The sequence below is a fragment of the Thunnus maccoyii genome, chromosome 5, assembly GCF_910596095.1.
Source record: "Thunnus maccoyii chromosome 5, fThuMac1.1, whole genome shotgun sequence".
NCBI classification, from domain to species: domain Eukaryota; kingdom Metazoa; phylum Chordata; class Actinopteri; order Scombriformes; family Scombridae; genus Thunnus; species Thunnus maccoyii.
This window is the reverse complement of record NC_056537.1, coordinates 21,225,608-21,239,796: the sequence shown is the minus strand read 5'-3', so window position 1 is coordinate 21,239,796 and position 14,189 is coordinate 21,225,608. Positions and strand designations below refer to the sequence as shown.

Sequence of the window (14,189 nt, the reverse complement as noted above, 5' to 3'; positions counted from 1 at the left end):
ATCTGAATGAATGAATGAATGAATTCATCCTGAGATTGTCACGAATGTTTCATGGCAATCCATCCAACAGTTGTTGAGACATTTTACTCAAAACCAAAAATGTCAACCTCATTGTGGAACTAGACGAACATTTAGGGGATCTCCTGGGCACCCTGAATGTCTGTACCAATAAATGTAATCTGTACATTTATACCAATCCATAGATGTGAAAACTTGGATCTGCTGGAGAAAAAGTCAGTGGATCGTCACAGTCTTTAGGATGAATCCTCTGGACAACAGGGATGTCTGCACCAAATTTCATGGTCTGTTCCATCAAATAGTCATTGAGATATTTCAGTCTGGAGCAAAGTGGTGGACCAACTTGTTGCTCAATGTCCATAAAACTCAACAACCCAAGTCCAAACCAAGACAAATACTTCATATAGGATTAGCTATAGGGTAAGATAAGGTATCTAGAAAATAACCTGAACTGAAAGAGAAGTGTTCAGGAATTTGATTGATCTAAAACAACTTGACCATGTGATTGGTTTTCTTAAATTTTAAATAAATTAAAAAAAAGGTTTTCTTCCTTCTATTCCTTTCTTTCTTCTATTCATCTTATTTGAGCAATGGCATCCTACATAAACACAGCATTTTCTCACAGTTTTGGTTGATTTTCTGTACTTATGTTTTTTCGTTTGGCGCTCCTCTTGCTGGTTTGATGTGGGGTGGGAGTTTTTGTCCCTTTACCGTTTCCCTTCCCCATGCACCTTACAAGTAGGGTAAGTTATGTCAGAAACCCCCACTCTACCATCTGATCACAAGACAGCCTTAATTACAATTTCAACATTGTTGCACCCTTTTGTGAGCGTTATGAAAGAATATCGTTTTATAAAACAAATATGTGCTACATGAAGAGATAAAATAGACACAGAAAGTGGGTTTAGTTTAGAGTATGTTACCGTCCTGTGAGTCTTTCTGCTCTGCAGCATATCAGGAGGTGTTAATATAAATTCCTGACTCATCATTACCTCATCATACAGTGATACCTTGGCCTGGCATCAGAGAACCGACCTGTTGGAGGACCTGCTGATGCATATTAATTCGATGTCTGTCACCTGTTTGTTATGCAAATTGTTCATTATAATGCGACCATTCTTATGCCCATCACGGTCGAATGTTAATCACAAAATGTGCCATTGTGTGCCGAGACTTCATTTGAATCCATTAACCTAACGGCAACACCTTTAGTTGCCCTTACATCCTTCAACTTCTTGTCTGTGTGTCAGTGCAGCAAGTTGGTGCATTGATGATAATAGAGCTGGACTGGGTTTAATTAGTATTTAACCACAGTGTGTCCTAGCAGGTTAGGAAGACTACCTGAGCCCAGAAACCCATCTCTCTCCAGCAGTGAGGGAGAAGGAGAATAAATTGGGATGCTTGGCCCAGGCCTGGAGGCTCAGTCTCATTTTTCGATCGCTCGTCTGCTGTAGAGCCTCATGCTTCTCTAACATACTGTGCAAGTCTGCTAAATAAGAAGGCTGTGCAACTTTCAAACACCAAAACCATGACATTTGTATGCGGATTGCTGGCACAGCTCGCCAACAAGATATGCATTAGGATGTGAAATGAATGTGCTTGTTTGTCCTTATGTCCCTGGAATAATAAGCAAAATGTTTCAAGCTTGTGTGTTTATGTGCAATGGTAAAGCTAGTAAAGAACAGTCTCAAATTCCCAACTCATTACACCATTTTACAGCTTGCAAAAAAAGCGTGATTCACTAATTGATGATGCAACCGTTAATGGATAAAACTGCATTAGAAAGGTACTGAGGTGATGTCAATACATTTCACTGTTATTGGCAATGTTGTGTGTGTTTGTGTGTATGTGTATGTGTATGTGTATGTGTATGTGTGTGCTGTGTGTTTGTGCTGTGTGTGTGCATGGTCTACTTACCGCGATCATCTGGGCCACATAGCTCTCTGGGCCAGTGTACTCAGTTGGATCCTTCACCCTCACCAGAACCAGGAAGTAAAGGTAGTGCCACATGTTGTGTTCAGACTTGATATGCTCCTCGAAGGACACTGTCTTGTTGTCAAATTTGTCCCTTTCCAACCCTGTTAGACATGAATTCCATTTTATGTAGTTTTTCCAAATGTATCATGCAGTGTTTTCATACAGTACTGAGTGAACAGAAGGGTTGTACGCACCACAGATGAAACAGGTGGTTTTTAGGATCTCCTCCTTTCTCTGTTTCTCACTCCTCAAGTCCGCGAAAGTGTCAATGATAACGCCAAAGATGAGGTTAAGAACAATGATGATGACGACGAAGAAGAAAAGAAGGTCGTAAACCACGCGGGCCGCAAACAGAGGCTCCTGGATGGTCCGATTATGTGTAAAATATAGAGAAAATGCATTATGTCACTTCTAAGATTTGAATTTCATCTTAAACAGAGGCTGATGCAGCACAAATGCCATTTATGTATAGCAATAATAACATACATTAAGTATAGAAAAAATATTTTAAAAATGTAAAAAGTGAACACTAATTTGTTCATTCACTGGAAGGTTCTCGTACCTCTTTGGAGGGTCTTCTGAGAATGTCTCCCACACCACCTCCATTACGTAGCCCCTGGTTCAACACTGTGATTATACACATGAGCAGCGTGTCGCACACCCGCTCTATCCCATCATCTTCATCTGTAACCAGACACACGGGACGACACGTGAGAGCAAGGCAGAATGAGATAGAATTTAAGCAACACAGGAGGAAGGAAAATAAATTAAGAGAAAATATAACAACATTAGAAAGGACAAGACTGAATGTTCAGCACTAGCTGCTAAATCCAACCTGTTCTAAAAGCTATAAGGACAGCCAGTAACACATAACAAGCTAGAAATTACACAAAATTAACTTGACAGACTTGAAATGTATCATTTAAACTATCATTTTCTTTATTTTGTTTTCCTTATTTGATGACTAAAGGATCAATCAAATTTCTACAACTTACTACTGCAATTATTTTTTCGTACCATTAATCTCAACTGAAGCTAATTTGAGTTGAATTAAATTTAAGTGTTAATTGAGGGTGTGTAAAAGATTTTAATAAAACTCAAATTTGGAAAAAAAAAGACTATTATTACAGCCTGACTTAATTCAAGAAATGATAAATCAGCTGACTCTCATGGCTGCGTGAGATGACAATTAAACACTCTTTTTTGGAAACAGCCGGTAATGGTGTGACTAAAGATCAAAATGACACCATCACCTCCCTCACCTCCTCAAATGTGAGGATAAAACAGGAGAAAATGAGAAGAATACGAGTGCTATAAATTATGAAGAAATGTTATATATTATTTATATAAAATATGAATTGTACATACACTATACATAGGAAATGGCATTCACAGCGTGACTGCTGAGGAGAAAGAGGAGGTGAAGTATGTGGATGAGATCACGTGCGTGCCCCTATAGTGCAGGTGATCCATGGAGACGCAGGAGAACAAACAGGAGTGTGAGTCACCCCCTCTGCCTCATCAAGTTTCTTTGTGTCCTCCTTGTATATGTGTGTGTGTTTGTGTGTGTGTGTGTGTGTGTGTGTGTGTGTGTGTGTGTGTGTGTGGGGAACAGTGTATGATTATGTGTATGTGTGTGTACGTGTGTGTGTGTGTGTCTGAGTAACCTTTCAGGAACTGACTACTGCTGGAAAGGTCACATACACACCCACACCCCAGTCAGACGACTAAATCTTAAAACTTGCCCACTCAACAGTGACTTTTATTATGGGTTGGGTGTTGTGCAAAGCAAAGCAAAGCAAAGCAAAAAAAAAAAAAAAAAAAGATAAAATAAAATAATAAAGAGACAGAAAATATGTCACTCAATAATACAACTTACCAGGAACAGATTTAGGTGAGGAAACGGGGCAGCTATCTTTCATACATGTGTCAGAAGCTTTAGTGTTACTCAATAAATCCCCTTTTCCTAAAAAGAAAAAAGGTGAAAAACAGTTGTGTGTAGTTGATAACAGCACATACACAGATTTTACAAATAAAAAAGTGTGATAAAATTGTGATCTGGCTTTAAAACTCCTTCCCGCTAATTCTAATCAGCACCAGTAAAATCAGTAAGGAAGATATAGTCAGACATTATGTAAACTGAGGCAGCAGCTGCTAGGTGGGCGGTGAAGTGTTGCTGAAAAAACCTGAACAAATCATTTGCGCATCGGCAAAGTCCTGAGCAGCAGAGAAGCTGTACTTGAGTGTGATCAGCTCAGGCAGACAGGCAGAAGGAGAACTCTACACCTGGGCCAAAGTGTCACCAAAAGGGCTTTCTGCTATGACAGACTGGAGGACAGGGGGGCAGGGCGGGGAGACAAGAGGCGGAGGAAGACGGAGAAGGAGAGTGGAGGGGACAGGAGGGCTGCGGTAGGGCGCAGGGGTCAGAGCCCTGAGGCGGCAGCAGCAGCGTGGACAGGGTGCTACTCAGCCTTGATGGAGCTCGGGTTGTGCCTCAGCTCAACCCTCAGCTAACAGACAGACAGGCGTGAGCCCAGCTGGTTACATAACCCACCACTGCTCTGCCGCGTCTGCTGTGCTCTATTCAGCAAAAAACAGGATGGCGCGGCCACCAGGTTATGCAACAGGTGCACATGTGCTAGCAGGTTGTCTTTCCTGACCATCGAAGCACTGTGCCAGAGCTCATTAACACACCCACACTCTCCACAGTGTTTTCAAAACATGTGTCTGTGTACGTATATGTACTGTACATATCCTTCTTTTTTTATTTAGAGGTTGTACATACACAAACTTTGATTTGACAGTTTTTGTTCAATAAATTGTAAACTAGAAAGGTAAAAAAAATGCAGACAAAATACAGAAATTTCAATATGGTGAACCATCTATGAAGTTGAAACCAAGTTATGTAACAGTTTCATTCTGAGCCAAAGAATCCTTTTGATTTTAGACTTGATAGTTCAGAAGTTGGTTGTCAGCAATGTTAGATTGTTTGACATGTAGATCTGCCAACCGCACAGCCTGTCAGTTATCTTTGTTCACACCTGAGGTTTGAAACTCATTAACTCCTACGCTGTAAAATCACTGCGTTATCGATAAGTTTAAAGCAGGAAAACAACACATACAGATGTTTATGACAGTATTGTAAGAGAGCGCAGTTTTACAACATGTTTTAAAGTTTAACTAAGGTTAAATGCAGGAGCACTGCAGCCACGGCACAACAGAAAATAAAGTGACTACAAGTAAGGATAAAATAGGGGGCACTGCCATTCTGCTGGAGAATCAAAAAACCTTTTTTTGGGATATTTTATACAGTATAGACCTGACAGGAAATGAGGAGAGGCAGATGGGGGATGACAGGTCCCTTGCTGGACTCTATATAGAATTTTAATTTGCAAAGGTGATGTAAATATATACTTCACGTAATATCTACATTTTGTTGTAGACATGCTTACTTTATCAATCAGTAACGGGTCTGTTTAAGGCAGGGGATCAGTAAGGACTAAGAGTTCTGACCTGGTGAAGGAAGGCGGTCCACTTCCATGCGGAAATCGTCCTTGAGGAAGAGAAAGCCAATGATGGAGAAGAAGTAGACAAGAAAGATGGCCAGAACAGCTGTCAGAATAATTGAGCGGCCATTCCTCGTCACACTCTTTATCACGTTGAGCAGCGTCTCCTCTCGGATCACCAGGTCAAACAGCTGCAGAGGGAGATCAACCAACATCGGCGAGTCAGAAAATGTCTTTTTTCAGAACATTTCTTACACAATTAGTGTAAAAAAATGATTATTGATCAATCAGTCACAATGCAAAGGAAGTGAAGTGTGTCTGAGATTTCTTACCAAAAAGCTGTAGAAGAACTCATGCACAAAGAGGCCCAGAACACAGATGATAGCATAGCTCAGATGGTAGATAAAGAGCATGTCCATAACAACTGCTTTGTAGCCACGGGTGAATGTTCCCTGGTTTCCCACAAAACTCACCAGAAAGACTATCTTGTTGAACAGCTGAAAGAGAAGACAAGGCTCAGGGAGTCAACAATTTTGATGTATATAGAGGCAAAAACACACCCCTAGACGATAGGTTAAATGTTCAATTACTTACATTGACAGTACCCAGTAACAACAGAGCGGGGCCGAGACCCATAGTGTAGATGGCACGCAGAATGAGGGAGACCAGGAAGAACAGGATGCCCCACGGTTTGGGAAATACAGGAAGTAAGGCAGTGAACACCCCCAACGCCACCCACAGCAAGATATTCCAGAACGGGGACAAAATGCCTGGGCAGAAGAATAAAACATCAATCAAGGTACCGAGCATCAAAGCTCCGAAACATCGTGGCATTTCTCTAATGAATTATTCACCTGAGCTAAGAGCTTAACTTAGCTCAACACAGTCAGAGGCAACACTTTAAAATGTCAAACACTGGTCCATAGGGACCGTCAACTTCATCATTCAAACAGCCGTCTCTTCTTCAGCTAGGGCTGTAAAACCACATAAAGTCGCTCACGATTCTTCAGGAAACGGCAATGTTCTGATGATTTATTGATTAGAAAGGCTTTCAGGAAAATACTTCAACACTTACATTATCAGAAGAGCACGAGAGCCACATATATGTTCAAATTTCAGTTGGGCTTAAACCATTTGATCTCACAATGACACAAAAACAACAATCTGCATTGCTTCTTAAAAACCCACTGATATGGCTGGCAGTGTCACGTACATTTAACCTGAATACAATATGGCAACATTACAGATAAATGCCATGTAATGGGATGGAGAGGGAGAGTGGGGAAAAAGTGATACTGTATATGATGTTTACCAGCTCTGCACTGCTGCACAGGAGTTACATGAAGTCACCAATCTCAACAAATAAGAATGATTAAAGTGAAAGTTGTCCCGTCCTCACAGAGCCAGGGAGATGTCAGTCAAGCAACACGCCTACACTAAACATGAGGCTAATGAGTCAAATAAGTGAGTCCATGGTGGGTGTGAGAAGTCTTTAAATAAATACAACTAACTGTGACATAGGGCAGCCATTTTCAAGTGCAAACACACAATAAAAACAATAAGCATTTTTCCACAGCACCAGACATTTAGACTTGTGCAGGTGTTACTAATTACATTAACGATGGCTCCGTTCTATTCAAGTGTCCCAGTAAGCCATGACAGTGTGACAGCGAGCTAGCTTGCACAATACCGGGACCCTGAAACTGAAGCAGCTTAACGAAATTCAGCCATCATTAACTTTTAATTTACACTTGTGCTATTCCTGCTGTGACACATCAAATGTCTTCTGTGAAAAAGGCCTATGTATATATCACAGTGTGAGAGACTCAAAGGCTTCTATTAAACTCTTCAACCACCGAAAACACATACATACAAAATGCACTTTTGATGCAGAGCATACTTTTTATAGTCAATACATTATGAATTATTTAATGCAGAGGCTGGCAATTAGTTTTGGCCAGGAGGCACTTTTATCATTGCAGTGGAGACACAGACATCTAAATTTTATTTGAAAGCAAACAGCTAAATAAAATTGGTCAATGTTGAAATGAGTTAGTAAGTAGATGCCCACCTTAGTCATGTTGTGCAGCTGCTTTAATATACATACAGCTAAAGTAGGTAATCACAAATCTGACATTGTCTGTTTGATCCATTAATGACTTGCAGGTCAGCTGTTATAACCAATAAAACATAGCATGTCTCTCTCAAACCATTCAAAAATAATGGTGGATAATGACAACAGTAGTTTTACAGAAGAATGGACAGTAACATGTGCGATCATCTTACTTTTAGGTGCCATCTCCAGGCCAATGTGCCTCCTTTGCAACATAAAAAACTAATACAATCACTTCATCATTTCTGTTTGTAACATTCAAAATTACTGTGGTTAAATAATACAGTTGGTTTTATTTGTATTTGAATTAAAGAAATGAAAATGAATGGTTTTATTTCTCATACGGTAAATTTATTCGACCTAATTTCAGCACTATGAGCTGTCCACAGCGTGACCAATCAAACAGCTTTGCACATGATGCAAAATAAGACACAGATCATCAGCTACTCTCCACATGGTTGTAGTGATTATTAAATGGTAAAATCATCTTGATGTAATTGGAATTTAAATGGGCTCTACATTTATATCGTCACATCTAGAGTATATTTCTGATTTTTTTCTAAAAGTTTTGCAACTCAATAAGGGAATGTTTTAGATTTCATTGCACAACCAAATAACTTAGATAGAGGTCCAGATTTTGCCCACAGGCCACTATTTGCAGACTTATTTCCTAGATCCTTCTATCACACTGAAAAGGTAAAATACACAAGTTTGAGACTGCAGGACACTTATCCAGAGAGGAGGCTGCAGCTCTAACTGGCATGAACAATACCTGTCTAGCTTTAGCCGCTCACCACATGAGCAGGATTGGCTTCAACCCAACACATCACACAGATCATTTGTAGCAATAAAAAAAAAAAAAAAAAATTCTCACCCTCATCTCCATCATCACCAAATGGGTAGAAAACAGCCACAGAGATGTTGAGTAGACAGGCCAGGTAGAAGGAGATACTCCCCCAAAGAGAGATGTGGCGTGAGAACCAAAACAGAGCCTTATTTTCTGTCGGAACATAACAGGAAGAATAAGTACGGAGACAAAAAACTCAGCATACAAAATCACAGAATCACTACAGGAAATAACCAGACACTCTGGATGATAATCATGATTTACCATCCTGCACCCTGCTTTACTGCTGCCACAGTCATTATTTTCCCGAGTGCTGGATTCAGAATGTAAAGACTTACTGCGGATCTTCTTCTGCCACCTCATCTCATTGTAGAGGTTGTCAAACTGCTGGAAGAAGTCGTTAACCTTGCTGCCCTGGTCGTCTCTCTCAGTGGTGGTGAACACACGCACCATGGACTCCGCGGTGAGGTATTCGCAGATGTTAGGGACCGGAAACACTATCTGCTCCATGGTGCGGTCGTGACGCACAATCTGGCAAAAACAAGAATGTTGTGATTTGCTGTTTTAGAGATTCAGAGGATAAATGGATGAAATGATGAGGAGGTTTACCTCTATCTGAGCTGTGTGATTGGCATAATAATGAAGGGCGTCATCCTTCTCATTGTCGGGGTCCACCCCTGATCCCAGCCCCAAAACCGACCCTGGCCTCAGGCTCTGCTGCAGGATCTTATTGTGTCTGGCCAGCTAGGATCCAAAAAGAAAACACCTCATTCATTTCAGTTTCAACATACATGGAATACCGAACTCTCTTTATTGCACTTATGATTCCCGAAAAAAGTGGGTGTATCGTGTAGGGTTAGGGTGAGTCTGCAACACTGCAGCAAGACCCTTCTCCTTTTACTCGAACCGCCGGTGGTTCAGACCAATCAGTGTCCTATGAGGATTCTCGCGTGATCTCGCAAATCCAGCTGCCTTGCAAGGTAAGATGGTGATAGATGGACAGATCATCCAATCACCTGCCTAGTGTTTTTTGAAAGTGCCTGCCCTTTTCCAAACAGATTCCAAGGACGACTTCTCAGATGGTTCTGTGTAACAAACCATCTGGCAAGTCAGGCTAATGTGACAATAGAGATAGATAGTTGTCTTGTTACACTGGAATGCAATGAAAACTCTGCTGTGAGGTTGAGGTTTTTTTTGTTTGTTTTTCTTCTCCTTCTTCTTATTTATTTATTTTAAATATATAACTGTCAAAACAGGGTGAGAAATATATAGAGCTTTTGCAAATCTCCCTTCTGTAAATCCCATGGTTGCCAATAAAAATCTGTAGAGTAGTTTACGGTCCGCATTTTTATGATCTACTGTTCTAAGTTTGTGTGTGTGTGAGTTTTCACTTTCTGAGGTTAAAAAATAACAGTATATAAGTAAAAAAAAATCCCTTCCTTGTCATGATGAAACTAGTCAGTTGGTTGGACAAAAATACCCCGTCTGACACTCGGTTCTAAAGAGGCAGAAGTGAAAACCTGCTAGACTCGGCCTGCCCTCTCCAACTGACATAAACTGTAGAGAAAGCCAGAAGACATAGTCTAGATGTGCACACATTCACAAAACAACCACCCATCTCATTTATTTACTGTTGATATGGTGGACAAGATGAAGCATGTTTGTTTAGTAGTACAGCCTATCTGTCTGCAGTGCCACATCCTGAAAACTAATTTTACAAAAAGAGAAGTCTTCTATCACGTAGCACAGAGGACACACACTCAAACACACATACACCAACTCCTGTGCTGTGTGGCCCCGAGGTCAGCCGGAGGTCAGACAGAGAGAGAGAGGAAATGCTGCAATGCCTCAGTCACACACAAAAACACGCTCAGGCATTTTTATTACTTGGTGGGCCAAGATGTAAATGTTGTGTCCGACGTCTCTGGGCTTGATCTGGTCTCCAAGACAGTCCCCTTCCTCCTCACTCTCCAGACCCTGAGTGTAGGCCTCCTTCATTACATCCACCTGAAGCATAAAAGTTAGGAAATTTCACCACTCGGTACAGTACTTAAAAACAGATTTTACATTGGACCTTTCAATGTGTATGTGTGAACAAATGCCAACCCCCCCCCCCCCCACACACACACACACTTACCAGTTCAGTGGGTCTCATCTTGTAGAGAATCTTCTCTGCGTTCTCGCTGTCATGGCGGCTCTCCATGATAGCCAATAGGAGCTTGGACGCATTATTCTGGAAAACACGGTTCAACCAATTAGCTTTAATATTACACATTACATGAATGATTCTGAGACACAAATTATTCAGGAACTATTGACTTGAATTTAAAGCTGATAGGAAACACAACATTCAAAAAACTCAGGTGCAACACTCGGCCAAAGTAGGTACTTGAAACATTGGGGAAATTTGTAAAACCACCTCCCAGTCATCTTGTGATCAGTCTCTTGTACTACACATGTAATGAGTAATACAGAGCAAATTGTAAGTATTGCAATAGTAAGCCTCTCAGAGACACCTGCTGCTCACCTTAAGCTCCAGCACCAGATCCAGCCGATGCTTCCCCAGGGGGTTGATGGAGTTGACGATCAGTGCGATAATAATGTCAATGCCATTTGACTCATGCTTGGCTATACAGGTCTGGGAAAGTAAGACGGGTATAGTTAGGGTTGAAGTAAATTAGAAAACAGAAAATTCATCAGTAGAAGGTGTGTCTGTGCTTGACAAGTCATACATGCACATTCAAGAGCTGATCTAAGAGAAATGATTGTGAGATCAATGTTGAACCATAACTGATTACTTCATTATGGAAAATTACGAAAACACTTAAAATGGACATTTTTGCTCTGTGTGAGTATTTGGACAATGCCTGGTCATTAAGAAAAATGTTTTATGTAGGTAGCGTTTATATCATTTTTTGTTTTGTTTGTTTGTTTTTCTGTGTAAGGCATGTATTTCCATACTACATACAGTATGTGGTTTGCAGCAATGATTTGTTTCTGTTTGGAACATGAATGTCAATCACCGGAAGTTACTATTTATATGTTGTTTTAATTGCGTGTCATGTAATCCCATGTGAGATGGATCATTTTTAATGGTATGATGAAAATAAAAATCAATTAATTCCTTCAATCATTTGATATTTAAACACTAATGTCATGCACGGTGAAGATAACATGAAAATTTGGGAATACCAATAAACATATTGGTGTCCAAAGATACTGCCAAACAGCAAGGCTGCAAATGACCAGATTTTAACATACATGCTCGTTTGGTGTTTTATCTTCTGGGTTTGAATTTCTGACAACATACAGTCCCCTTTTTGGCAACTAACATCCAACTCTCAGATGTTGAAGATACCTTGAAAGGATCTCACAGGAGGGATTTAAAAATGGTTCCTCTACTAAACTATGTGACAATATGACTTTCACAAAAGTAAGGACCACAAAATATTCACTGTGATAAACTGCTTCAGTCAAGAGAGGTTCAATGTCCCTGCAAGTTGGTTTTTATCGCATACTGAAATGAAAGCAGACCCATGACTGCCTGGAAAGTTGGAAATCTACCCTCCGTTGATACCTATGGTATACTTATGGTTGGCAGTGATGCTTAAGTGAAGTACATTTTGTAGTTAGTGGGCTATAACATTCAAAACTACCACTATGGTTATTCTCCTAAACATCATATATCCACTACACTAAACCTACTGTCTACTAATCAGTCCTCCTCCTACCTGGTTTTCATGGCAGGGGCCCTGGCAGTACTCTGTGATGGTTTCCAAGGTTTGGCGAACCAGGTCTACATTACTCTCATTTATATAAAGGCCCAGCAGCCCGAGGCCTCCGGTGGTGCTTCCACAAATACAATCCAGGAACTGAAGGGTCTCACAGACCAGATTGTAGTTAGTCTTGTTGTTCTGATTGCGTAGAAAGTTCTGGATTCAGAACAGAAAAACAACCGTCAATCAGTAGTCAGTTCAACAGTAGAGATGTGTTTAAAAGTGTTTTTTGCAGTGGAATGGCCAGTACCTGCAGGTCTGAATTGTGGTTCTCACAGAGCAGCTGTAGGTAACGTAAGATGGGTTTCATGATAGTGATGGCTGGGCTCATCTGAGTTTCTTCTAAAACTTCCTCAGTCCCAGCCACCTCATTATTCTGGCCCAAACCTTCAAGCTCGGGATCCAGCTCCTTTCTGAAGGCACAGAAGGCCTTGGAAGTCACGGACGAGGCCTCCTTCAGCTGCCCCCGCATGTCCTCCCTCATATGAAGACCTGAGTCTTTCCCTACAGCGCAGCATGGAGGGAGACACTAAGTAGCACATTTCACTGGACAGTAAAGTAACATTTGCTGGAAGATGAGTCTTTGCAAGTGGAAGGACCTGATATATGAAATATGTAATGAGCAAGCACTTTGATATTCTAGACTATTAAAAAAGAAATTCAAAGACCCCACTCAACAAGTGGGCAACTATTGAGTGGGGTTCTGTAGCATGAAAGCACCCAATCTTGATACAATGGTCTTTTGATAGGCTTGTGATGTGGGCCGTCACATGGCCTCTGACATGTGACTGCAGGAACTGGGAACAACAGTCTGCAGAGAGGTCAGCACAGCAACAAAGATCATTCTGGATTTATCTGCCACTATTGTTTAAACTCAACTTCAGGACCACACATACTGTAAAAGCATTAACATTTTCAAGTTTATATCTGAGCCTTTTTTGTGGCTTTCACTCACTCCAGGCGTGTTTCTATGGAAATGCTGAGCCGTGCTCTGGACATAACTCCTATGACTCAGTATGTCACTTTTAAATGCTCATCTCTAAGTACCTTTGGCATTATTACACAGTTGGTTCACTTCAAAAAAAAAACCTTATTTACTTACTTTCAGCTACATTTTACACAGTGGTTTGCTCCATGTTCCAGACACCAGTGGTGAAAAATGTTTTCTGACCAACTTAGCCAAAGAGCCGTGGTGTGCTGGTAATAATTTAAGTACAGGAAGGTTAAAACGCATCATTACTCATTTGTACCTTTCTTGAACCTGACGCTACTGACATCACCATCGTCATCCCTTTTTCTGCAACTGAGTTCAAACATGTTGACGGACACGGTGGCTCGGATCTCTTGCTGGGCCAAGCGCATGCGGTCGTAGAAGACCTTGAAGAACCTCTCGGACTTCTTCTGCTTGTACAGCTGGTTGTAGAAGGAGTTCTGGGAAGGAGGCAGACTGGCAATGAGCATAAAGCTAATTCTGAATCTGTAAGTGTGTGTGTGTGTGTGTTTTGGGTTTCAGCTGGAGGATTTGAGCGTCTATATCGCCCACCTGTATCTGTGTGTTTCCGCCCTGTAGAAGGGCAATGCCCAGCAGGATGCTCTCCTCAAACACCCGATCATTCTTGGTGTTGACGATGAGATCAATCACCAGCTCTGACGTTCCAACATTGTCCAGCAGACACTGGATGTCCACCATACTGCTGCCTGGCTTGTCAGAGTCCAACATGGGGGAACCTCCTGCACAGATTCAACATAAATTATTCTCTCAACAGATATAACTGCACACATTATTGATAATGTTGAATTCTAATAACTTTTTTGACACGAATACTGTATATATTTATTAGGTGCTTAGAAATCGCTTTAGACAGGTTGAAAGTCTGCCAGCGATTGTCAAACAGCACTTCCTCTAAGAAGAGGAGTGCTGTCATGTTAGCTGCTGTTGTTTCCTCTGCTTT

At 41.0% G+C, this 14,189-nt stretch overlaps 1 protein-coding gene across 3 annotated transcripts in view; it reads right to left on the bottom strand.

Annotated features, from left to right (window-relative positions):
- The window catches only part of itpr2 (inositol 1,4,5-trisphosphate receptor, type 2), a 58,091-nt gene that overhangs the window by 8,392 nt on the left and 35,510 nt on the right, over positions 1–14,189 (bottom strand). For 2 of the 3 annotated variants that reach the window (XM_042411051.1, XM_042411053.1), the window contains 17 exons: positions 13,781–13,968; positions 13,488–13,668; positions 12,488–12,741; positions 12,193–12,393; positions 10,989–11,099; positions 10,599–10,694; positions 10,349–10,468; positions 9,071–9,205; positions 8,800–8,992; positions 8,489–8,614; positions 6,096–6,271; positions 5,834–5,998; positions 5,509–5,692; positions 3,875–3,961; positions 2,558–2,679; positions 2,190–2,355; positions 1,936–2,096 (listed from right to left, as the gene is read on the bottom strand). In XM_042411051.1, the coding sequence (XP_042266985.1) occupies positions 1,936–2,096; positions 2,190–2,355; positions 2,558–2,679; positions 3,875–3,961; positions 5,509–5,692; positions 5,834–5,998; positions 6,096–6,271; positions 8,489–8,614; positions 8,800–8,992; positions 9,071–9,205; positions 10,349–10,468; positions 10,599–10,694; positions 10,989–11,099; positions 12,193–12,393; positions 12,488–12,741; positions 13,488–13,668; positions 13,781–13,968 (2,666 nt within the window). The remainder of the gene's footprint in view (positions 1–1,935; positions 2,097–2,189; positions 2,356–2,557; positions 2,680–3,874; positions 3,962–5,508; positions 5,693–5,833; positions 5,999–6,095; positions 6,272–8,488; positions 8,615–8,799; positions 8,993–9,070; positions 9,206–10,348; positions 10,469–10,598; positions 10,695–10,988; positions 11,100–12,192; positions 12,394–12,487; positions 12,742–13,487; positions 13,669–13,780; positions 13,969–14,189) is intronic. The other variant, XM_042411052.1, reaches the window with a different exon arrangement.